Consider the following 27757-nt stretch of genomic DNA (forward strand, 5'->3'; position numbering starts at 1 on the left):
TATTTTGTGATCCCTGAAGATGGTAATGTAACATTACCAAAATATAGGAAGTATTAAAGTTTTTAATTAATATTCTAGTATACGTTGTCTTTCCCTAAAATCTGACAGTTATGTATTACCGACATATAAGTTTATCTACAAGAATTAATTGTCTTAGTATCCATAATGATATAATTTCTTGACATCTTTAATTTATAGTATAATCAAGTGAAAAACTTTCAAACATCTTTCTCTAATTCAGAGTATTATCGTAATGAGCTCCTTTTGACTACTTGTCTACGGAAATATGACTTCTGCATTACTTCAACTTTGGTATCACTTCTGGGTCTAGCTCCCGCTGATGAGAACTCAATAAAGGTCGGGGGTGGGGATAAAAGTCAGCCATCAAACAGTTATCCGATTACCCTATCCTTAATTTAGGTAGTGGCCCTTCCCATAATGCATAGGATTATACTTGTCCATAAGGATATATGTATTGCATTATGGGATACTAAGGCAATTATTGTGAAGTCATTAGCCTCTATATACAAGTAGCTCAGTCATGATGTTACTTCATGTGAAATTTTTATTTGCTTTACACTTGGATAAAGGATTAAACTAAGAATATAATTTTGTGGTATCTTTAATTTATTGTGGTATCAATAATTTGGTTATACTATTATAACCAAATTATCTTTAATTTGGTTATAATAGTATAACCAAATGAAAAAAAATCTTTCAAATGTAGATGGAATAAATGAGGAAGAGGAGAAGCAGGTTTGATCAGTATTGGACAGCTGCTCTTGTTTTAACAGGCCTAATAGCAAGTGGAGGAATGATATTTGTCAGATGGTTTTGCCATGATGAGAGGAATCTCTATGGTTTTTTTCAGCTGAGTTAGCCAGTCTCATAGAGTTAGCAGGGTTCCCCCCCCCCTTCCCACAAACACACCTCCCAGAACAATTGGCTGTTTTTTGTCTCACATAACAAGTAAGTTAGTCAGAGAACATATGCAGTTAACAGACGAAAATACTGCAATCTGGATAGTAGATGATGTTGTGGCTTTCCATGAACGATATATTTCAAACAATAATTGGAATATTATTGAAGTAATATATTCCAGTGAATAATTAGCTGTCAGGGATTCCAGAATGAATTCACTCATTCAAAAAAGTTTAACTATTCAACCTTATTCAAGGATGCATGGTGTCAATAGCTATTTATTTTATTAAGGGTACTATTTCTTTTCCCCATTCAGTATTACTTAAGGAAATTACAACATGCATTATATATTAATTGGAAAAACTTAATATTTCCAATATTTTGGCAAAGTCAAATTGCCATTATCAGAGAATGACAAAGAAATTGATATGTACATGCAAGCACTACATGAGGTAAGTATGACTGAAGCAGAACACCAAAGGCAAAGTCCCAAATAGTGTCCCCTGGTAGGTTGACATGATTTTGGTTGTGGGGCTGAAGTTCTAGGAGCATGTGCTTCCCATATTTGAGGGAGTTTCCTACATTGTAACCTCTAGAATTATTCCTCCATTCCACATGTAATACTATTACTGACACAGGCAACACTGCTTATTGCAGCTCTCATAAAAATCTGCTGTGTCTTGGTTCAAATAATCAGCTAATTTCTTTAAAATTGAGCTGACATTAATGATCAATAACCAGGTGATAAAATATAATTGTTTTGAGGGGGGGTGATTTTAAATGAATACTATCAAATAAAATTTATGTTGACTTTTTTTTTTTTAAAGGTTAAAGACAAAGGTGTACTTACTCCTGGTGTAATTTATTTGGGTCATCTTCCTCATGGGTTTTATGAAGATGAATTGCGTGGTTATTTTTCACAGTTTGGAAAAGTTACTAGAATGCGACTTTCAAGAAGTAGCAAGGTAAGTTAACTGGTGATGAATAGATTATGCACAATAGGTATGCATAAAATAATATGCATACCTATTGTATTATGAAATAGACTGAAGGGGAGAAAATACCATGTAGCTGCATAACTACATGATATTTTTTTAATGTATTTTATTATGTATTAGTATTTTAATATATCCTGTGAAAACAGTATGCCAACAAAAACATGAATCGAATATAATAAGCAATGAAAGAAGTTTAGCTCATCCATGGGCTTTCAAAATTGTTATTGAATTTTTTTAATTATATTTGTTTTTACCATTTTTACTGCCAATATAACCATGAAGGATAATAAAATGTTTGAAACAACTGAAAGTTAATTAAATGCTGCATAATATGTATCCATAGTTATATATTTGAACAAGGAGTTTTGTTTCTTTTTCTGTATGTACAATCTTGTGGTACATACATACACAATAATCCTATTCTTCATATACACATTGTTCATTGCTTAATTAAGTTATCACTCAATTTCTTCTGAACATGAGTTTGATAATTAATTCCCAAACATTTATAGTTTCCATTTTATTTAAACCTGCCTCTTTCCCATTATTAGTTATTTCTTCAATATGGTCCATCTATTGGGTTTGCCAAATACTTTCCAAATCATTTGCACAGTGTAATAGAAGTTTTTTCCATATAGCTCTCATGTTACTTAATGTTGCTGCATTATAAACAGGTATTACTATGTGTTTTTTGCAAGTGAAAATTTGAAAGAGAATGTTAGGATAAACATTTAGTTAGATAGATACTTTGTTTGGCACTGTGACAAAAGTTTGTTTTGCTTTTTTATATACAGTATAATGTTTGTGGGAGAGGAGGTGTTTTTCATTCCAGTTGTTTCTAATTGCATAATGTTGTATTTAGTGACGCGATAAAGCTACACCTCACCTTGAGGTCAAGAACAGTCTGGATTGTTTCACCTGGACCAGTGTGAACGGAATTTGTTAAGTGAATTTTTAATCATGTTAAATAAATTGTGATATCGGTTTATTAACCATGTTAATTAAAAATCATGCTATTTGAAACCACATAAAGTGAGAGATTCCTATAGTTTACATCCAAACCCAACGAACTGGCTTTGCTTTCTCATCTTTGATTCCCCTTATAATACTTTGTAACAGCCTTCCCCACAAAATGTTGTGTAAGAACTACAACTTCTGATTGTTCAAAAGAAGTGTGCAGTAATTCCATCCTTGCCCCCCATCTCTCCAGTCTTTTATTCCAAGTGGTAGCAATCCTTCATGTATAATTAGGGGGGGGGGGATACAGATCCTCTAAGATAGTGTGATTAGAAGAATGATAGTGCTTGTTTGATTGCAAAACTGGTTTTAATCTTGCCTCGGATGCAGAGGACATTTATGAGAACTTTTTTAGCCAAAGATAAGTTCTGTTTATTATGCATGTATCTGAGTTATATATAACATACATGACTGGATGGAAGTGTCATGACTGACCTTTGTATCTTATTTGCAATGCAGCAAAGAACTTACTGAACTAAGTTCTTTGCTGCATTGCAAGCTGTTGTTTAAATTAAGCAAATGTCATGCTACAGTTATGAAAAATACATAGCTAACTATTACTTAGTAGTATTCAGTAGGTTTCTATTTAGTATCTGATGAGAACTAACAGTAAGAAACAGCTGAAAGGCCAGGGAAATCTGTAATGTTTACATTTGCGTATTTTAAATAGTTCAATATCAAGATAAATCATACCAGAAATTTGTATTTTCATTAGCTCATAGTCATTTTTGAAACCAAACTGAATATTGACTTGTTGCAAGAAGGCCTCACTGTCAAACAGTTTTATTTTTATATTATCATCATTTGGATAGTATCAAGACATTTTAGGGAGTACCATTCCAAATATGAGTACAGGTGTTTTCTGATTTTGAATTAATTTGTTCCTAGCACTTCCAGACTCATAAAGTGGGTCCCAAATCCATTCAAATATTAGCCATCACCTTATATAAATCCATCCTTCCACCAGACTCACTGGTAATTATACATAGTAAAAATTAGCCATAGTATTAAGAAAAATTTTTTTAATTGATCAGATGCATGATCGAATGTGCAACTGTGATATATCAAATAATTGTGATACTCCACATTGGCTGACACCTGATATTTGCCTGACTGGTGAACCAGTGCAAATTTTTTAAAAGTCTTTTTTTTGCATACCCATTTCCTTGAGTTAGTATAATAACCTTCCATGTGTGAATCCTGGCAAAGCTCATCAGTCTTGCAACATATCCATTCTAATAAACAGAGTTGGATAAGAGCAGCTCTACTGTCGTATAAAATATGAACAGATTGCTAAAACAAGAATTACCTTTAACAAACCCATGCTGACTTCTCTACTTAGTCTTTATTTGAGTTGTAAGTCAGCAGTTAGAATTGAAGGAAGTACAGGAAGATGGTTTAATGTTAAATCTGGTGTGAGACAAGGATGTACATTATCCCCTCTGTTATTCATTATCTATATGGATCACATTATGAAGGAAAGTAGTATTAAACATGATATCAAAATTGGAGATGTTAATGTCAGCTCTTTGCTTTATGCAGACAATGTTATACTTCTAAATAAATCCGCTACAAGTCTGAAAGATTCTCTGACTAAATTGAATAACTGTTGTAATAGATATGGTATGACAGTCAGCAATAAAAAGACGATGACAATGAAAATAGGCAGAATCATTGAAAATATCAACTGTGTTGTGAATGGAGAACCTGTGGAACAAGTAAAACATTTCAGGTACTTAGGCACGATTTTTAGTGAAAATGGTAAATTAAATATAGAAATAGACAACAGAATCAACAAAGCTGGTATGGTAGGAAGTCAATTGAATAAATTCATATGGAATAAGAGAGAAATTAGTTGGAACACTAAATTAGCTGTATACAAGACAGCGTTCAAACCAGTTTTAACTTATGGATCTGAGAGCTGGGTCAGAAGTAAAACATGTGACCAAAGACTAGAGCCCGCAGATATGAGAGTCCTGAGAAAGATTAGGTGTGCGAACAGATGGCATTAATGGCAATATCATATTAAAAACGAGGATATTAGGAAAGAACTTGTGATTGTCAGCATCCTGGAACGTGTTAGCAGAGCTAATCTCAGGTGGTATGATCACTTAAATAGAATGGAAGAGGAAAGATTAGCAAAACAAGTGTTCTCTGCCAGGTTAGCAGCAAAACGACCCAGAGGAAGACCAAGATATAGGTGGATTGATACGGTACAAAGTGCCTTAGACGATAGAAATATAAGATCTGATAATGTTAGAGTCTTGACAAGTAACAGACTAATTTGGAGGAAAATTGTAGATAGGAAGTTAGTAATGATGTAATTTTTTTCATGTAGTACTATCATATCCTGTACACCCCTTGAGGGTACATGGCAGGAATTTGATGATGATGATGTTCTGGGGTCTCGGCCCTTCGTCCAGATTCCCGAAAAAATTGTATATAAGTCATCAAAGAATGAAGAAAGGGGTCGACACCAGGAAAAGAAAAGGAGTGAAAGGGGAGAGAACTTCAATAGGAAAGGATCACTGTATTCGTCAGTCCCAATGAAGTCGCGAAGGACAGCCACTGGAGGCGAAAAACTACCAAGGAAGAAACAGATCAGGACCAGCATGCATTGCCATTAAGACAATCTGCATAGGCCTCGATTGTCGTCCCCTTTGCCCAATTCATAAACACCAGACAATTGTGCTCCAGACCCTGCGAGGCATTTCAGATGAGACGACGGTGCCCAACGGAATCTCTGAGTGAAAGCCAAAAACCTGAAACAGATGAGAAGCCAAGAAACCCAAGAAGGAACTAAGAACAAGTGCATATTAGAGTTAAAAAAATCAACTCGCATATCTTCTATCTTCTTTGTATTTTGCTTATATGTGAAACTGTCTGAGAAGTACTGATAGGTTTCTTAAAGAGTTGTTATAACTAGTCTAAGAATAATTTATAACAAAGATAGAATTACTAGTTACAAGTAACAGAGCATGATATTCCTTGAATTGTAATGGGCTGATAGTTTTCTTTTGAATGTTGATAAAATTAGAATATGTTGCATGACTCTGTGCATTTTCTAAAGGTTAATTTGCTCTATTGTTTTAAGCGTAAAGTGAAGTAAGAAAGTATCTTTCCTATTGTATGATTTGTATAATTGCAGTTTAGTATAAATAAATGTTTGTTTTGTTTACAAAGTGTGCTGCCTGATCTTTTACGCAATGCGCTGTTTCGGAATAAACACGACCTGTGAGCGGAGGGAAGTTTAATGATAGCCACGAGTGTTCAATGTTAAGAAGAACTTGAGGATAGTTTCAAAGAGAACTCTACTGAAAGTATTAATATGTATACCTCAAGGAGAGCACTAGTGGTGCAGTCGATTAATCAAAAATAAATTTCTTGAGTTCTCCCCGTATAGGAAAAATATTAAAAGTAAAGATTAATAAGGTTAATAAAGAATAGAGAAAGTTAAAACAAAGATAAATTAGTGAAGGATTAAAATAATTGATAGAGACTGTATAGAATAATATTAATAAATGTAGCAGCATAGAAGAATAGATAGAAGATAAAAAGATAAATAAATTAGAAATAAAAATAAATAGTAGACAATCAGTTTGCAATGGCACAGCTCACTCTCCTACTGAAGTTCTCTCCTCTTTCCCTCCTTTTCTTTTCCTGGTGTCGACCCCTTTCTTCATTCTTTGATGATTCATATACAATTTTTTGGGGACTCTGGATGAAGGGCCGAGACCCCTGAACATTCCCTCACAAACTGTCTTGACCTTCACTTTAAATTAGACACTTAATTCCATTTTCAAAAAGGTGGAACTACGTCAGAAGTATACTGGCCTTTTACCTTGAAGGTGGTATCAGGGTGACTTTTGAGCACATTAAATTTCACTTACACTACATACAAAATACCGACATCAATACATTGCCGATTTCTAAGACATTGCCTTTGAACCTTACATTTGTAGACATTTTCTGTTTTGCACAATCTAGCATGCTAATTCCTTGGGTTTAAATACATGGGCTTTTAAGATTATTTGCAACATAAAATACAAAGTTATTTTAGTGTATTTTTGAAATGCGACCTCTTTAAAAGTCGATGCAAGAAAACGGAAAATTTCTACTGCATCGAATTTTACACTGTGATATCTTTAATACCTCTGTATCATTCACCTCTATCTATTAATCTAATTCCACCTTGGCTTTTTGAAGAATTAATGTTTTTTTTTTTAATTTAATTTTTTTTAAAATTTGTATCTTATTGAATTGATTGCTGAATAACTTAGCTATTTTCTGTGCATCTCTCGCTTTTTTACCATCTTTATTCACTAAGGTTATCCTTCCATGGTTATGCTTCCTGTTACTTACCACATAGTGCAATAATCCTCTTGGATTTCCTTTCCCATGTTCATCCTCTTCCTTCATCCATTTATTCCTTAGAATTAGGAGAATAAATCATAGGGGGAGGGGTAAATGATTCTTTTCTGTACAGTTTTTTATACCAAGGTACAGTGTCAAGTTTTCTTCTCTGTTTATTATAATAAACTGTCTTCAATGTTTTTACCATTTTTACAAATTGTTTAAAATTTGTCTCTGAGTATAACTACACTGAATAGCTAGAACATTATGACCAGCGTATCTTCATGCAAATCGAAGCAACTGCAGGGAAACGAAGCTGCATGTGTGGGTCATGGAACAGTAATAACATCTGATACTGCACTCTGTTAATCAGTTATTCTTGTTCTTTAGATAGGAAAGGCGCAGACTTAAGTGAGTTTGATAAAGGCCAAGTTGTGATCACCAGACGACTTGGTCAGAGCATTTCCAAGATGGCAAGGCTTGTTGGAGTGCTAGCAGTCAGCCGTGGTGAGTACCTTCAAAAAGTGGTCCGAGGAGGGGGGGAACCACGAACTGCCAACAATGTGTGGGCCAACCATGGCTCGTCAGTGCTCAAGGTGAACGAAAGCTATCCTTGATGATACAAGCCAACAGAAGGGTTACTATGGTACAACTCGCAAGTAATTTGAATGCTGGTGACAGATGTAATGTGCCACAACACAACCCCGCTGAAAATGGGTTTGCAGGCTGCTCCGAGTTCCCATGCTAACCTCAATTCACCATGAAAAGCTGTTCCAATGAATCTCATTTCCTGTTGTACCATGTGAATGGCCAGATATGTGTGCATTATTTACCTGGGGAAGTGTTGGCCCCAGGATGCACCATGGGATGAAAACAAGCCAGTGGTGGCAATGTTCTACTGAGAAACCCTGGATTCAGTCATTCATGTACAAAAAAAAAACTCTGGCATCTACCACCTACCTAAACATCATTGCAGACCAAGTACATCTATTCCTAACAACAGTATTCCCCTCTGGTTGTGCCTTCTTTTAGCAAGATAATGCGCCATTCCACACTGCTTGTATTGCATGAGAATGGTTCATCGAATATGAAGAAGACTTCCAGGTATTGCCCTGGCCTTCCAAAGTCAGAATTCAAGAACTGGCCTACAAGTCCGCAACAAGGGGGATTGGGTGCCATAGGCACCTGGGGGACATAGCCCCCTACATATATATGTATGATAAACTCTCGATTTAATGGACCCCCAATTCAACTCCCTTTGAATTTAACGGATATAATTTGACAAATAAATACAGATAATCATCATCAATTTCCTGACATGTACCCTCAAGGGGTGTACAGGATATGATAGTACTACATGAAAAATTTACATCGTTACTAACTTCCTATCTACAATTTTCCTCCAAATCAGTCTGTTACTTGCTGAAAGTTATTTGTCAAGACTCCACTCTTTCCTCCATTTCTGAGCTTCAAAAACCTCCAGAATATTTTGTCACCTTCTTGATATTTATTTTCTATATTCTTGCCAAAGTCCTTCCATGACTTTTGTTTAGCTAGTTTTACAGTGTTTAGCATTCTTGCATTTGTTTCTGTATTCTCTAAGAGCAAAAACTGATATATTTGACAGGAACTTTTGATATACTTTCTTCTTTTCCTTCACTGCCTGTTTAACTTCCTATGTTCACCATGGAGTTCTGATTTTTCTATCCTTGCAGACAACTTCACCACATGCCTCTCTAGCTGAACCAATCAGGGATTTCTTCAAGGCTTGCCATTGAATCTCCAAGGTTTGATTCCTGTTCTCAAACTCTTTCATTTTTTCTTCAATAATCTTTGTGTATTTTAGCCTACAGTTCACATCTGAGACCTGCTCAACTTTTATTCGCTTTAAAACTTTCTTACATGTTATTCTTTTCAATATGAAATTCGGTTTTATCTGCTCAAGACTAAATAGTGATCACTTCCAATTTCAAATCCTCTGTACAGTCTGGTGTCCTGCACCATTGAGAAAACATCATTATCAACAATAACATAGTCAATGAGACTTTTCTTATTCCTTGCCTCTTCTCTCCATGTGAATTTGTGCATATTTTTATGTTGGAACATGGTGTTAGTAATAACCAGTCCATGTCCTGAGCAGAAATCCAACAGATATTTGCCATTATTATTAGCTTTGCTCTTTTCTCCAAATTTTCACAAAATATTTTTGTATGTCTCACAATCATTTCCTACTCTGCTATTTAGATCCCCAACAAGGGTCAACTTTTCCTTTTTCATTGTGTCAGTTGCTTTTTCTAAAGCCTCAAAAAACTCCTCCACTTCTACCTTACTATAACCTTCTGTGGGACCATAGGCACAAATAAGTCTCATTGTCCAGTTCCTCATTTTCATATTTGCCCACATTACTCTACTTGAGACTGACTGCCATTCAATGGCAGTCAGTCTCAAGTAGAGTAATGTGGCTACTATGGCTACTCCTTCTTTTCCTTCATTGTCATTGCCTGAATATAACATTTTGTATTTATTGCTCAGAAAGATATCACCAGTTTTTGTCTTTTTTGTTTCAGTCACCCCTATTATGTTGATCTGGTACTTATCTAATTTCTCAGCTAGCTCCATTTCTTTGCCATTCAGGCTTCTTATGTTGATAATACCGATCTTTAACTCTGGTGATGTTGAGTTGGGATGTGCTTTCAGATTTGTTCTAGTGGCTGACTTTTCGCTGTTCGCCCTGGTTTCCTGGCAAAAACAACAGGGGCCTTGTTTAACCGGGCGATGCCACAGCCGGCATGAAATTTTGTTATGTTGTACCATCATTTTGTATATTGGTTTACAAATTAGAATACAATTTGGTCAGCTAAATCCCAAATTGCCTCCTCTCAGTTATACAGCTTTGACCCTTAAGGAGGTGCTTAAGGGTCATTAATAAAAAAAATAATAATAATACGATGGTTAATCGGAAGCAATCGGCAATGTTTATAAATTGCGACTTCAGATACATTCACGTATACTCGTGATATTTCATGCATACTTGTAATAGTTTGTGTGCATGCATGTGTTGTTGCCTGCACGGGGTTGTGTAAGAAGTTTCCTAAAGAAACTTCTTATACAACCTTCTTCTTCTTATACAGGTTATGATTGTCTTGGAGAACTAAAACGATCCCAAAGAAGATACAAGAGGAGCTAAGACACTTCAAAATTTGCATGCATACAACATCAAGTCTGCCATCTTTAATTTTGCTGCTGTTTGGAAGGAGATGAAGACTACAGTATTGGCTAATGGTTGGACCAAGTTACTGAATGGGAGTGAACCACATAAGATATCAGAGGTTTTGAAACCTTTGGTTTCTGTGAAACTTTGATGCAAGCTAGTGATAATGTCATTGAGAATGACATTGTAACAATAGCTAGACGTTCACAAGGGTGACCCAAGCTACCAAATTCTCAGCCAGGAAGAGATTGCTGAAGATGTTCTACAGGGCGATCAAGATGTTGACAACGAAGAAGCTGGTCCGAAACTAATGGTGGTTAGAGAACACATGGATGACATCATCTTCAGATCCTGAGGTGATTGTTTACTACAAGCATTTTTGGCAGTTTCAATCATTAATTGTTAAGAAACAGTATAAAAGTGGAAAGCAAACTGAAACTTAATGCTTTTTTTTTTTTCAAGCCCAATCCTCGGTAAAATGGTATTTAAATAAAAATGTTCTCATTAAAATATGTTAATACTTTACCACTAAAAGCGTTTTATTTTCATTGCTGTTCCTTATAAGATTCGCGATTTAATGGGCTTTCGATTTTATGGACAACCCTTAGCCACTAATAGTCTGTTAAATTGAGAGTTTACTGTATTATTAAGATACTAAGTTTATTTTATACTCTGATTCTCTCCATACAGAATCAAAATAGTTATTAGTAATTATTATATGTAATTTAAATTTTGATAAAAATTCTTTATTTAATATCAGATGTATTATTCATTGAATGTTTTTAAATTCTCATCCAGTAGATAGAAAATACAAAATTAACATGTGTAGTCTAGTCATCATGTTCAGGGCTGCTAGTTTATGCTGGGGATGCCATTTTAATCGTGGTTTAAATCTTATCTTTGTAGGGGGAAGGATTATCTAATCAAGAACTCCTCTGTTTAAATGATGAGAGCTAAAGACACCTTTCTCTTATTGTTATCAACCTGTTGCATCCTACTGTTGGACAGAGATCTCCCCCAGTTGTCTCTTACAGGTCTCATCCAGTTGATATTCCAATGATCTCATCTCTCTACCTCATGGTCTGTCTTCCTTGGATCTCTTGTCCTTTCTGGAAATTCATTGCAATAAGAGCTGGTCATCTTTCATCATGGCCTGCCTTGTTCTTCCACATTCTTCCATGCTCTCCAGCATGTTATAAACTTTTTATTTATTTATTATGTTTTATTTATTTCTTCATTATTGCTTCTTCTTTTTTTTTTTTTTTTTTTTTTTGTCAAGGACGGAGTGGGGGGTCTTTTGTCATTGTGGACATTGTAATGGAATCCATCAGCTGCTTTTAATTAAGAGAGACAGGTGGATAAATCTCCCTTCATCCATTGACCAGTAATTATTCGATGCTTTGCTTGTATTCTAGGCCTTGTTTGTTGTTGAAGGATATTATTTGTGTTAAGATAGTTACAAAAGTTTTGTAGAAATTAAAGATGGAAACTTCAACTTGGGAAAATAATTTTAATCAGTGTAAAATTTTTGCCTTAGTATATAAGGCATCCTCACTATGTTGACAATGGAACACAATAAAACAGAAATAGATTATTTTTAAAAGTACCACTACAGTTGAGTAAGACAGCAGGTGGTTGGCAAATTCCTAATTTTAAAAATCATATAAATATAAGATAATTAAGAATTTACTTACAGAAGATTGATACAATAATATATCTAATAAAGAGAATAACTGAAGGCCTCACAGGTCTGGTCTTTCTATAACTATTCTACAAGGAATCTACTTTTATGTACAAGATTGGTGTTTTTCCCAAAACACTGTTTAGTTTGAGATGGCTTGTTCAGCTAGGCCAAACTACTCCAGTTTGTTATGCTGGATGTAAACTTTATGTTTCTCATGATATACAGCTGCATATCTACCAGACTGTCTGAAGTAAGACAAACCACACAAGCAAGAGATCTGGTAGATATCTGGAAAGGTGAGTGGAGGAAGCTTGTTTTTAAGTGAGGAAAACAAAGTGGAAATCTTCCTGACAAGATGAAAGGACATCACGATGTTGTGAGGATGTAGAACTTTAGCAACATGTGACAAACTTTCTTTAATATATGGAAGTAGAATCAGAGAGAGAGATTTCTACCAGAGACCGGCAGCTTAAAGATGTTTAAATCCTTTAAAACCATTATTTTTAAAAGTCAGATTTGATATTCACTTCTTGTGATAGAAGTTATTTAATGGAACATAAACTATGAGTTTATGCAACCAAAGAGTTATCCACTCTGTCATACTGAGCATTGTTGCTCAGTATGACAGAGTGGATGACAGAGTTGAGCTGAGAAGAAGGGTCATAATTGCAAATGACTCAATGTGTGGGTTATGCAGGAGGAATAAAATTGACAGATGAAAGGATTAAAAATGCAAACCAAGAAGGAACGTTTGCATCTGAATGAATTTGGTGTTCAGAGTCTGTGCATAATCAGAGAAACTAGAACGTTTAGGAGGGAAGTTGAGTGAGTAACAAATACCAGTGAGACAGTGGTGTAAGAATGTACAGAAAATGCCTAAGTTAGTACCACTCATTATCAAACAAGAATGGGATAGTTAGTATAAAGCATAAGGACAGTAGTGGGCCTAAGGGGTTATTGCACTTCATGTGCACTAATGCCAGGAACATTCAGAATAAGGAGGAGTAGTTTTTTTTGGCATTAGTTAGTTCATCCTGGCCAAAAGTTATTGGCATTGGTGAGATATGATATAGTTAAGGGGATAGAATGTTGAAGGGATATAGTGTTTTCAGTGAGGATAGAGAGAAAAGAATGGGAGGAGGATTGATGACAGCTGATGAACTGCAACCAAAGAAAGTAGGAGTTCAATTGCAGGCCATTAAAGCCATTTGCTGTGAGATAATGGCTAGCAGAACAAAATATACAGTTGGTTGCTTTTATAGATCGGTAGACTTAAAAAAAGGGGGGTAGTATGCATTGGTAAATGAGCTCAATGAGTGGAGAGCTGGTAATTATTATGGAGTGGGGTGGGGGCTTCAATTATGGGAACATTGATTGGAAGGAGAGAGGAACACATGGTAGGAAGGAAATGGAATTTGTGCAGTTACTAAAGAATAATTACCTGAGGCAGCATGTGATGGAATGCACCAAGTCAGTGTTTCTCAACTTGTGGTCTGCGACAATGGGACAGGTAGTCCGCAGGAAGACTTAAATTAATTAAATAAATATACATATTTTTAGTTATCCAAACAAATTAAAATTGAATAAGTAAGTAAAAATTATTGAAATCAAATGGAGACTTAAAAAACAACAATTCCTAACCATTAAATAACAGGTTATTTTCAGTACTCTGTGATGAAATGGGCAGTGAATATTACAACTTTTTCTTCATTCTGAAATTTGCTGGCTTTCCAGGGGCAAAGTACTAACAAGATTATTTCAATTAAGGTACGAAGTTTTATCGTCTGTAAATGAACGTAATTGTAATTTTGCATCACTCCTTGTTGATGAAGCATGGTTATCAACACTATCCTATCTTTCAGATATTTTTTTTGAAATTAAATGAACTAAATCTCTCCCTTCAGGGAAATTCTTTAACTGTTCTTTGATGCCTACGACAAAATAAAGGCATTCGAGGGGAAAAAAAACTGGTGTAGTGTATTAGTTATGTAAAAGATGGATAATTTGCACCTTTCCCAAGATTGGAATCCTTTTTAGTGGAAAATGATCTTTTTGTTGATTCTCAATTTCTGGAAAGGGTTTGTGACCACCTCAAAACTCTGAAACATATTTTCCGAATAACTTTTGTAAGAAATTTCTGTGGGTTCGCAATCTATTTCAGGCTTATAGTCACGAGAACGACCAATCATTATCGAAAAAAGAACAGTTAATTGAGCTTTCAAGTGACAGCGGGCTTAAAATGCAATTGTGTGTTATTGCGCCGTGAGAAATGAATTTCTCAAATTATCTGAAGAAGCACTGAAAATCATCATGCAGTTTTCTGCAACCTATCTTTGTGGGAAAGGATTTTCATTGCTCCTTCAAATAAAAACAAAATACAGAAATTGTCTTAGTGTATGTGCCTATCTTCGACTGAGGTTGACCAATATTGAGCCAGATATCCAGCAACTCTGCAAAGGTCGAGAAGCTGAACCATTTCATTAAACGTAAGTAGTTACATAATTATATCATATTATTTATTTGGACTACAGCTGCCGATTATTCTCGTTACTGGTTTTGGAATTAATCCGTTTCCAAAATTGGGGATGAAACGAAAGTTACACAAAGTGACGTCACGGTAAGGCTCAGCTCTGCTGGCGAGGAGGATAGCTGCCCGCATCCTGTTTAGCGAAGTTCCGTATCTCGTATGGTCACTTGCGGAAATATGTAGCTGAGCACACCGAATCCATCACATGCAGACAACATCCATACAGTCGTGGAGTGTACAGAAACTCTCATCACAACCTAACGAATACAAGCAGCACACAGGACGGATATAAATAAAACCACCACACGATTAATGAATCTGGCAGGTTTACAATGACCACTGTTGTGCCTCTGGATAAAAAGGATGGATATAATTAAAACCATCATAACACGATTAGTACAAATCACACGTATACAGTATATATATGGCATATTGTTGCTGGCAGGAAAATGCACCGGACCATGTGGATGGCACTTTGCGACTGCCATTGTGGGTTGGACTGTTTATAGATATCAGGAAGGACCTCACATGACAGGATGTCTTAAATTTTTTTTTTTTTTTGCTGGTCATGGAAAACTCGTCAGGGAAATAAGGCGATTCATGTTGACTCGAAGTGTGTGGGGGGGGCATTAATGACTTTGGGATGTTCTGAGTGAAATTTTTGGGTATATGCAGGGGATGGTTTGGAGAGGACAAGGGATGTCATCCATGATGGAATTCACGGATGTCAAATTCCTATTCAGTATTATGATGAATGGAGTAAGATAAGAACAACATTTTTTCCTCATCTCACAACGCACTTAGCCAGTAGAACAGTTTACATGTCGCAGGTCGAATCAGAGAGTGTGTGAAGATAAAAGTTGTGGGGCTAGCTTCATGAGTATGGGCAGATGAATGGGGATGACATATAAAATATAAAAGTTGCTGTGGGTAGATGAATGGGGATTAAAGATAAACGTCGTTGTGGGGGAAGATGAATGAAGGTATCAGTGGAATCATTGTTGAATGAAGGTATCATTCCCATTTATTTGTCCATGGTACCAAAAGCGCTAAAAAAGTTGTGGGGTGAGCTTAATGAGTGTGGGAAGATGAATGGGTGGCAGCAGGAGGTGCTGACATACCCATTAATTTGCCCACAGCAAATCAGAAACTGATACCTTTATTTGTTTAATAAAAATTAACTTTGTTCAGCGATGATACACTTTTAATCGTTTACTTCCAACTTAATTATTTTCCATATGTATTCAAAACATGCTTTTAGATTTATTATGTTATAAAAGGGACAGTTTTCCTAAAATGTTGGTAATCCCTCATACATTTTTAAAAAAAATTACATAACTTAGTGATCTGTAGAAGAGAGCCTGTGTAGTTCAGTGGATGTGGCGTTTGCACACCACGGCGCTTGGCCGCACAAAGGAAGACTTAGTTTCGAGTCTAGTCGGTGACTAGAGGAAATTTTTCTAAGCCTTTTTTTTGACCGGTTCCCGAGTTAGTCGATCTCTTGCATGGGCAAGCGGGTTTTTCGTCCCGGAAACTGAAGAAAATCGACCATAGAACCCACATTATTTCAGACATTAAATATATTGTTAGGGACCATAAGATGGCGGTACATTTGAGCCGTCTCTCTCTTCACTGTGTACCGCTTAATTAGTGATAGCCTTGGGCCATCCATCTCTGATTGGTACCAGTGGAGATTGAACTGCCCACTCAGTCTCCAAAAATTAGATAGGGCTAAATGGCCTCGCCTACTCCCATATACGGGAATAAAAAGGCATTAGCTTATTTATTTATTATTTAGTGATCTGTAGAATTGTTTTAGGCATTTTACAGGTCCTTGGGTTTAGAAAGGTTGAGAAATGTTGCACTAGGTGTTCGAGAGTGCTAGACGTAGTAATTGCATCAGAGAATTTTGTCTGTAACGAATATGATCGCATTGCCACAAGTTGGTGAGAGGGATCATATGGTCTTGATCTGGAAGGTGGCTGAATGTTTCAAATTTTCAATTAAGAGAGGATATATGTGGGATTACATGGCTGGGAAGTATGACAACCTTATGAGATTGCTTGGATCAGTGCCAGTGTTAAATTCCATTGTTTTTATCTGTTATTTCTAATTCTTGTTCGGCTGCGCCTTTGTAAAATCCTACGTATTCCCGTTTGAAACTTATTTTCTTAACCTTTCACTATACTTCCACTTTATCATCAGTTCATTACAACTATCTTGTGGCCGCAATTAGTAAGGCTCACATGTGCAAGACGTCAAGAACAAAGAAAGTGCCTCGGCGTAGAGCCAATCTCTTCGTCTGATTTACTAGTGTTTATTCTAAATTAAATTTTGAAAAATTTGTTTGTTAGTCAGTTGCGCCACCAAAATTCTAGGATAAGAGGAGAATCTCCCTCCGAAGAATAGAACACCCAGTATGACACACAACTATCTCTATACCAAATTACAAATATTTCTTACCATGCAATCGTGGTAATATCTACTTTAAGACACAGGTTCGAATTTATGAGTAGTGCATTGGACTTAGAGATCAGGCAAGTTATTTTGACAAGAAAACAATTTATTCATCACTAAGAAACAAATACGCAAATGACACAAATTAATTTGACTTAAATCTAATATGTACGCTATATCTAACAACTCAATATAAGTTATACAATCATTTCTCACAATCATCTGCTCAGCAGGACTACTTGTCTAGAATTTTACCCCCATTTTCTTAACTTTACATATAATCAGATCGTCAACTTCAGCCTTAAGGAATGACTACAACAATTAAATACAACTAGATTCACTATACAATTCAGCTAGGCCTTCTCTTACATAGAGTAAATTAATTCAATTGTTAGCTCAAAGCCTAAAGTCCTGCAACTCTAATTTTAAAACAATTCCATCAATTCAAACCACTGTCACAATCTAAGTTTCTTTCTGACTAAATAATGGAAGGTTCTTACTTTTCATGAAGTCTGGTCCTCTATAGCTGATTATCCTTTCTTGTTTCTGTTAGACTTCGTCACTGCACCTGAACATCCTTTTTGTAATTTGCAAGACTTCTTCTTTGTTATCAGCAGACAATTTAATTCCTATGGCTTGGAAGTTAGGCATCTGGTTCCTCCTAATACGATGTGCCTTAGTTGCATCGTTCTTCATGCCCTTGCTTCGTGAATATAGGTCTCCGAATAGGATAACGATTCATCACCTATGATTCTAGTGAAGCTCAGCTGCCGTTAACGATCATCGTACTTTCTTCTAAACTCCTCGGCTTACGTTGACCTTGATACCGTCATGAGTCTGAAATCTCTCGTCAGAACTCCATGTGACTTCCTGCGGCACGAACAGAAACTCCACTCCAGAACGTACTCGAGCTCCCAGGAACAGACTAAACCAAGCCAGTAAGCAAGTCCTGTCTCGACACAGCAAACTGCTATTTATATGGTTCTGATGACCTTTGTTTTTCTTACGTCGTAATCCCCTGGGTACCCTGATGTTCTGCACCTGTCACCTTCGTCGATCGGTGCATTTAGACGGGAAACCCCCATGTAATGTTGACCTTCACGTTTGCAGTGGCCTCAGGTCATGACTTAATCCCTTAATCTGTCTGGAATTTTAGTTGACTAGAGGTTTACTTAGATACAATTTACCTTATATATAATTTCCTTTGTTCTTACACAAAATTTTTGAATATTGTAATATCAAAAAACTTTTGATATTACAATATTCAATAATTCAAAAAGAAAAAACATTATTTCCATTTCAATTACACCAAGTTTTTCTATTAATACACAAGTATTTTAGTGGGACTTAGCATACTTGTAAAATCTGCATAAAAGGTATTCTATTACAAATTTTCTTTTTATTCAAGATTTTACACCAGGACATGTGAAACTGCAGGCACAAGATGTTGATAGTGCATAGGAAGTGATAAAGGCCAGCAGAACAAAATATACAGTGGGTTACTTTTATAGATCAGGGGACGTAAAAGATGATGGGGGTAGTGTTTGAGGGAAATAATAGCACATTGCATACCTAGAGTCAAGAGAAAAAATCAAGTGGGAGTTAAGTGGATGTATACCAACATTAAGCTGGAGTTACAAAAAAAAAAATTTATGGAGAGAATTCAAGGAAGAAGGAATGGTTTACATGTCGCATGTCTAAGTCAGCTGGCACATGAAAATATAAAAGCACAGTCAGGGCCGTTTCTATATTTTGCCGGGCCTTGTGCGAAATCGAAAAGCGGGGCCCTGAAAGTTAGTAACATTTATGTTACTAACTTGCATATGGAAATTTTAAATGGAAGAATATCCTGTTAATTAATTAATTAAATCAAATATGAAAAATATTTATGCACATAAATAAACAAGTATGCTCTTTAGCATCAATTTAAGTAATGGGAAAAAATTAGTTAAACAATAAATGTGTTTGTATGGACATGATATATTATTTTATTATGTAAGTACACATTATCATGTAAATAAGCCAGAACAATGATTTATTTAATAATATAAAAATATGAAAAACATATCCATTTTTACTATAAAGAATGTAATATATGTATAACAACTTATAAGATTTAAAAGAAATCTTAATATATTAAATTTTATTTAACCTAATGTGCTTATCAATAAAATCATTTATAACGCTATCAAAATTCAAATTTTTTGCAATTTCATGCTCTATAGACAGCCAGGGATGACAAACGTTCTTGAGACATAGAAGATTGCAAATAGGTTTTTATTAATTTTAATTTGGAAAATGACCTTTCTGCTGATGCAACCATAACTGGACTGGTCAATAATATTTTAAATGTCGTAGTAATATTTGGATAAATATCTGACAAATTATTTGCGATTATGAATTTTAAAATATTAATGGGTGCATCTTCTAGAACAATATTTCTAAAAATAATTAATTCATTGTAAAATTCAGATTCATCAATATCTGTATTTAATTTTTGATACAGCTGTTTGCAGCAAAATTTTAATTCATTTTCTTATTAATTTCATAGCATAAAGAAATCCAAATGATTTTTTGTGAATTTCATACATTTCATATCTTTTTTTTTTTTTGACAGATTGTACAGCAGTATCTAAAATTAGAAAAAAGAAATTTATCCTAAAATTATCTTTGTTATCACCTATGTGTGATTCATCAGGCGTTTCATAATCAAAAAATAATTTTTTTCGACGTACTCGACTTTCTTTAAATTTAATTTCTATTTCTGATAGATTTGACAGTTCTTTAGCAATCTCAAAACAGCTATCAAATCCTGATATTCTCGGCTCTTTAAAGTACTGCACTAACTCTTTAATATGCTTAGTTGCTATGGGAATAAGTTGCTATGTCTATGGGAATTTTTGCATTTTGTAATACTTTACGTACTAAATTAACTTTTGACAAAAGCTCATACCAAATTAGAAGGCTTAGTATAAACTGAAATGAATCTATTTGTTCATATATTGAAACCACTTCTACTTTGATAATATTATCTGATGCAGTTTTAAATAATTCTTTTAGTGCATTTAAAAATTCTGGAATTTGAAAACGTACAGCTCCAACTGATTCTATTCTACATTCCCATCCTGTATCACATAACAGTTTTGGAGTTAATTTCTTTAACATGTCCCAACATGAAGTTGAGGCAGAAAATAATGTATATATTTTTTGTGTAACATTAAAAAAATTTATTACTATAATCGATGATTTTGTGACATCCCCTAAAATCAACTTTAAATTATGACAGGCGCAAGCAGTGCCTTTTCCTTTTCATTTAAAATGTAAGCATGGACTCCCTTAAATACTCCTTTCATATTCGCTTCGTAATCATACCCTTGCCCTCTATAATCCGACAATTTAAGATTTAATTTATTCAAAAGTGATTTTATATTTTCATATATACCTTTACCAGTAGTGTCATTAGTTGTTAAAAACACCAATTTCAATATCTGCTTCAAATTGTAAAAAGCTAAAAATTACTGAAATTTGCTCCTGATGACCAACATCAGGAGTACAATCGAGAATTATTGAACAGTTTTTTTGCCATTCGTATCATATTTACAATATTTTGTTGAATTTTGTTTCTTACCTATAATTTTTTTTTCCGAACATCGCATTAAATGATCTTTTAAAAGTGGATCAAATTCTGCAATTAATTCTATGATTCCAAAAATATTACCATTATGGGCTGTGTACAAAGTATCAAAATTACCTCTAAAAGCTAAATTATGTTTGGATAAATAAAGAATTGCTGGTACTATTCATCTTAAAACATTTCTTAACTGTTCTGCTTCAAATTTTATGACATTTTCATTTGTCTGATTAATTGTATTGTGACTTTTTTAAATTACATTCCATTTGTGTCCATGAATACATGCATTTCATGTGCACTGGATTTCGTTCGTGCGACTTTAATCTTTCACTTACATGTCGCCAGTCAGAAAAGCCATCATTAGATAAAAAATTATCATCAGAAGAAAATAATTTGCAACAAAAACAAAACATAGAGTTGAAAGAGTTTGAATATACGAGCCATCTTCTGTTTTGCTTCTTTCCGTTTGCAATTGTCCTAACATAGTGAGCTGTGGAAAAATACCTCTTGTTGTCATCTTTTGTAAAATCATTTTTAGTCGGAGGAGACTGTGGACCATATTGTACAATTTGTGTTAGTGTTGCTTTGTTCAAAATTTTAAGCCATGTTGGTGGATCATCAATAGTAAATAGTTCACCTTCCTCTGGTGTCTCAGTTTTAGGATCTTCAATACTCATTGTTTGACCAAACGCATCATGTTCTCCGCTTCCTTTGAGTATTTCAGAACTCTTATTATTAATTAATGTTGAAGCCGAAGAACTGTTTGTAGTTATTTCAGAATTCCCGTTATCAACTGATATATCCGAACAAATATATGAGTTCAACTTCTTAAATTTAAACAGTGAATTTCTTTGACGTTCCTCAGCCGCTTCTTTTTCTTTTTTTTGCTTTCATTTTTCATGCCCACTTGGGTATTTTATTCCATAATAATCTCTCTCACAACTAGTCATATTCAAATTAAATACAATAGATTTAATTATAATTATTATTCTTCTCTCTTCCATCATCTGTGTGGATGATGATGAGGCTGAATGAACTCTTTTCACTTCTGTCTGTCCCGGGAGAGTCCGAACAATTCTGTCCAGTTTGGTGTCGCTTGTTGTGATTTGGTTTTCAGGTCCTCTTTTATTATGTAAATTATATTGTTTTATCGTTTATCGATATTTTGTTTATTAATTATCGTTTATTTTGTTAATTATAAAATAAGTTAATAAATTAAAACAAAATTACTTGATAAAAAAAAATAAATAAATCTAATATAGATTGAAAACTGCTATAGAAGAAAAATTCTGATGTTGGAGAACCTAACGCCAGTTTACAAAATATATTTTTAAAGATGTTTTGCAAGTAATGTCACATAAAAAAATTGCTATGACAGTTTGCGTATATACTTAATTGTTCAACAAATCATAAACTAAAATCAAAAAAACACCTGGTTTAAAATACACTTTTCCTTATTTAACACTATGTTGTACGATATTGTTATATATCTTAGAGTAGTTTCAAATACTACCGCTACGATCTTATTTCGCTTACTATAACAACAGTTGGTTGTAAAATTATATACATATATTTTTCTATATAATAATATTTTTTATATAATAATTAAAAAAATTAATTTATTTTCTTTTTTCAAATTTTTGTGCTTTGCGGAGCCACCGCACAGTTTGTACACCCATGAATACGGCCTTGAGCACAGTCCATAAGGATCACCAGTATGGTAAGAAAGGCAAAAGCAAAGTATGAAAGGAAATTAGCAGTACAGGCCAAAGATAATCTCCAAGAGTTCTTTCGGTATGTTGCAAGTAAAAGGAAGATTGTTTATGATCGAATGATTTACATGAATACCAATGGTAGGGAGATAACTGTGTCAGGCAAAATAGTAGAATTACTAAGTGAACATTTTGCAAGAGTATGTCATCCAGGTGGAGATATTGCAGTAACAAGAGGCAAGGGCTTATATGGAAACTGATAAATGAACTGGAGATGCATAGCATATTACAGAACCTTGATGTGAATACAGCTATAGGATTAGATCTGTGCCAGCTCAAGTTTTATGAGAAGGTGCTATGGAATTGGCAGTACCTTTGACCATGTTGTTTAATCCAAGTCTCAGCTCTGGGTTGGTCCCAAGGGAGTAGAAAGAGAGGAAAATGGTTCCATTGCATGAAAGCGGCTCCAAGACTGATGTAGCAAATTGACTGATCAGCATATCAGGATTCATAGTCAAGGTACTGGAGAAGTTGGTTGCAAAACTGTTAAGAAAGTGGAAATTTACTGTGTCAGTAATGCATCAGTAGAGCAAAGAGAGCAAGCTTACTGGATAAGAATTTTAATGGTTGTTTGGTATTGTGACAGTGTGGAAAACTGAAGACTATTACATAATTATAATAGGACAAGCAAAAAAGATGCTTATGTGAGTTTTTAGATTGTTTATTTTATAGTTACAGTGTTTATTGTATGTATAATATAGTATATGTTATTATATTACTATCACTAGTAATATCACAGGTATTACTAGTGATATTAATAAACTACTGGTATTACTACCAGTCCTGCTCAACACTTCAACATAGAGAAGTTTAGTTTGTGAATGAATAACAATTTAATTATAATATGTATGTTGATGAATTTTAGAATATTAACGCTCACTTGTATATCGATGCGCAAAAATGAGACTGGGATCGAATACGTGTAAGTATAAGTAAATAAGAACCGTGCACGTGTTGCAATCTCGTGCCGGCTGGGTGGGAACCACCAACATCTGTTTATTAGTAAATACTTCATTTTGGCCTACTTGATTGGCCTCTGTAACTATTTTCATGACCCTGCTCCATCTTACAGGTCCTATTCATGTCACTGTTCCCATGATTCACTCTTAATCACATTGTCATTCAGGATGGAGGTAATCCAAGTTAACCGAATTAAATATTACCCGTACAATGATGTCTTATATTTTTCTATTGACCCCTGAGCCCGAATCGACCACTTTGGTGACCACTGATATAGATAATGAATAACAGAGAGGATAATGTATATCCTTGCCTCACACCAGATTTAACATTAAACCTTCTTCCTGTACTTCCTTCAATTCTAACTGCTGACTTACAACTCAAATAAAGACTAAATATTACTTGATATAAAGCTTCATTGCTGTAGCATATGGAATAGGTTACTCGTCATATGCCTTTTCCAGATCTACAAAACTTAAATACAGATCTTTGTTATATTCCCATGATTTCTCAACTATTTGTCGTAAAGTGAAGATCTGATCCTGACAGCCTCTATTTGGCCTGAATCTAGCTTATTCTTCGCCAAGCTTTTCTTCCACAATTCTTCTCGACCATTTCTCAAGTATACTTGCATAGATCTTGCCAGGAACACTCAGTAGGGTATTACCTCTGTAATTCTCACATTCAGTTTTATTTCCCTTTTTATATATGGGTACTATGAGATCGCTACTCCAATCATTGTGAATTCGTCCCTCTGTCCAGGCCTTTTGAACTATGCAGTGCAGCCACTGTAAGACTTTTATACCTCCATACTTGAGCATTTCTGGTTGAATATCATCTACTCCTGCTGCCTTTCCACATTTCAGGCTTTTGATGGCTTTTTCTACTTCAAGTATGGATATGTATTCCTGACTGCATGCTTGGTCAGTGTGTTTTACCACTGTGCTATCATCACTGCTTGTTTCCTTTAGCAATTTTTCAAAGTAATTACTTCATACACGAAGGATATCTTTTGCTCCAGTTTTCATTTCACCTTTATCATCTCTGATTCCTTTTACAGCACTCTTTCCTCCATTTCTGAGCTTCTTCAACAACCTTCAGAATTTCTGGCAACCTTCTTGATATTTATTTTCTATGTTCTTACCAAAGTCTTTCCATGACTTTTGTTTAGCTAGGTTTACACAGTGTTTAGCTTTCTTACATTTGTCTCTGTATTTTTAGCACTAGCTGACTTGCCAGAAACTTATGATATGCTTTCTTCTTTTCCTTCACTGCCTCTTTAACTTCCTGTGTCCACCATTGTGTTCTGATTTTTCTATCCTTGCAGACAACCTCACCACATGCCTCTCTGGCTAAATCAATCAGTGCTTTCTTCAAGGCTTGCTCTTGAAAAAATGCTTAATCTCCAAGGTATGGTTCCTGTTCTCAAACTCTTTCATTTTTTCTTCAATAATCTTTGTGTATTTTAGTCTACAGTTCATATCTAAAAGCTGCTCAACTTTTATTCACTTTAAAACTTGCTTACATGTTCTTCTTTTCAAAATGAAATTTAATTTTATCCTGCTGAAGACTAAATAGTTGTCACTTCCAATTTCAGATCTTCTGTACACTCTGGTGTCCTTCACCAGGGAGAAAACATCACTATCGACAATAACATAGTCAATGAAATTTTTCGTATTCCTTGCATGTGAATTTGTGCACATTTTTATGTTTGAACATGGTGTTAGTAATAACCAGTCCATGTCCAGGGCGGAAATTTCATATTTAAAATTATATTAATTGATAAATTAAAGTATTCAAAGTTATCCTATAATTAATTGCATTGCACCAATTAAGATATGCACTGTTAAAGCTTTCACACATCAATAAAAATGCAATGATACGGTCAAATTGATGTGAATTTTGTAGCTTATGCAACCCTGGTTGCATAAGACATGTGACAGCACACCCAACCTAAATGGGCACAACATTGATATTTTATATATACACAATCTTGCCATAAATTCTGTTACAACTTCTGCACATCCCCATGCTGTCCACAGAATTGTGCAAGTTCAGTTTTGTTAGTGCCATTGTATGTGCAGCCATTTGTATGTTTATCAATAGTGAGTTGGAATGCAGCTACCTGTTATTTTCAAAAAGCTAAAAACACTCAGGATCAGTAGGGTGGTTTTTTTTTGGGGGGGGGGGGTTATATGTTGGGCCCCATACACGAGAAGTTGGTTGATCAACCTATAGTACATTAGTACCATATATGGGTAGTGTTTGGAAAGGAGGAACTTGTTTACATTTGATTTAAAATACTGTATATTATATTTTAGGGGAAAGACTGTTCCACAATACAGCAGTAGTAGGGATGGAGGAGGAAAAGAAACTTGTTCTCTTGGTTTCAAGGTGCACTGTGAAGGGATGTTGAGCAGCAGCAGAAAGCGGTACATGTTCCAACAAGCTTAGTACTAAGTGGGGGAATTATTGATGCTATTTCAGATAAACATTTCCCATGGAAATATTTATAGAATACACATATTGCAGAATCCAAACATCTGTACAAAAGTAGGAGGAGTGAGTTGGTCATTAATAAATCTAACTGCTCTCCTCTGTATTTAGTCAAGCATTTTGAGGGAGATTTAGGGGCCCCTACTCCAAATTGTGAGAACAATATTCAATAGCTGGGAAGATTTGTGTAAGGTTAATAGCTCAGGGGTGAAGTAGCATCTTGAGCAAAAGAGAAATCCCAGTTTCTTAGAAGCTGAGGATGCAATGGTTGTGATGTGTTTATGCCAGGAGAGGCTTGATGTTGGGGTAATTCCAAGAAGAGAAATCTCAAATTGTGTGGAAATTTGGGTTTGTCAAAAATAATACTGGGAAAAAATGGTTCTTTTTTTGTGAGAAATAAGACAGAACTAGGTTTCATTAGCATTGAAATTGAAGAGGTCATCTGAACTCCATTGGAGGATGGCTTGAAGATCAGAATTGAGGGCAGTGGTTGATGTTCTGTAGCTTGAGGTGAGTTGTGTAGAGTAGGGTTTATCAAATGAAAGGGAGGAGTGCAATGTGCTGTCATCTGCAAACTGTGTATTGGGTTGGAGGTCAACTGAAGTAGATCATATAGCACTGAAGTGATATATAGTAGGAAGAAGGTTGGTGAGAGGACAGAACCTTGTGGAACCCCTGGCCTGGCAATCCAACTACAGAAGTCCTGAGACAGACCAAACGATTGTAGTTTGCTTAGTAAGCCTTTGTGCCAGACCTGGTCAGAAGCTTTGGAGATATCAAGTGCAACCACTTGAGATTCACCAAACTTCTCCATGGCATTTGTCCAAAAATGGGTGACATGTGAACAGATCTGTTGATCGATAACAGAATCCATGCTGGTGGTCATTTATTATGTGAGTGCCTTCAAGGTAGTGTAGGAGTTGGGAATTGATGATTTTTTCCATTACTTTAGAGAGGACTGAGGTGAGTGAGATAGGATGTCAGTTAGACAGCAGTGATTTGTCGCTCTTCTTGGGAATGGGTTAATATAGGCCAATTTCCATACTAGTGGAAAGTGGATAGATACCAGTGGAGTAAGAGAGCATATACAGGCAACATAGGATAGGAGTCAGTTCTGGTGCACAAACTTTCAAAACAACTGGAGGAATGCCATTAGGGCCAGGAGACTCTTTTTTTTTTCCCTATTTTGGACAGTATTTTTCTGATCTCTTTCTGGCAAAAGGATATAGAGGGCATTGTATGTTGGGCATCTGGAATGGTTGGTGAGCATTTACCATTGTCAGTTATGCATGCATTGGAAGCAAAGTGTGAAACCAGGAAATTGGCTTTTTCTGTGGGCAATTATGCAGTAGAGCCATCTGGGTATGATAGGGGTGGAAATAGTGTTGGACAGAAGTTACAACGACTGCTTTGACAAGAGCCGAAAGGCTCAGCTCCATTTGGACAGGCTGCTAGTTTCCTGCTTTTTTGCTCTTTAGAACTCTGTTTTGGAAGCATTCATAGTTTCTTGTATCTATTTCAGGCTTGATTAGAAACACTAAAGGAGGGTGGAGTTCTTAATGTAAGTCAGTTTTGGTATGTTTGATTTTTCATTTGTACAACCTTGGCACATCTTCTGGAGAACCAAAGTTTAGTTGGGGTACTGCAATTCAGAGTAGTGTGGAGAATGTATGTTTCCATGCTAATGAGGATTACTTTGGTGATAAATTCAGTGCCTATGTTTGGGTTGC

At 35.2% G+C, this 27757-nt stretch overlaps 1 protein-coding gene across 2 annotated transcripts in view; it reads left to right on the top strand.

Moving 5' to 3' along the window:
* Positions 1-27757, top strand: part of LOC150094223 (MKI67 FHA domain-interacting nucleolar phosphoprotein) — a 136772-nt gene that overhangs the window by 82939 nt on the left and 26076 nt on the right. For both annotated transcript variants that reach the window (XM_090412390.1, XM_090412389.1), the window contains exon 2: positions 1749-1886. In XM_090412390.1, the coding sequence (XP_090268516.1) occupies positions 1749-1886 (138 nt within the window). The remainder of the gene's footprint in view (positions 1-1748; positions 1887-27757) is intronic.

The sequence above is a fragment of the Typopeltis vanoorti genome, chromosome 22, assembly GCF_054136105.1.
Source record: "Typopeltis vanoorti isolate ZY-2024b chromosome 22, IOZ_Tvanoo_1.0, whole genome shotgun sequence".
Taxonomy (NCBI): Eukaryota; Metazoa; Arthropoda; class Arachnida; order Uropygi; family Thelyphonidae; genus Typopeltis; species Typopeltis vanoorti.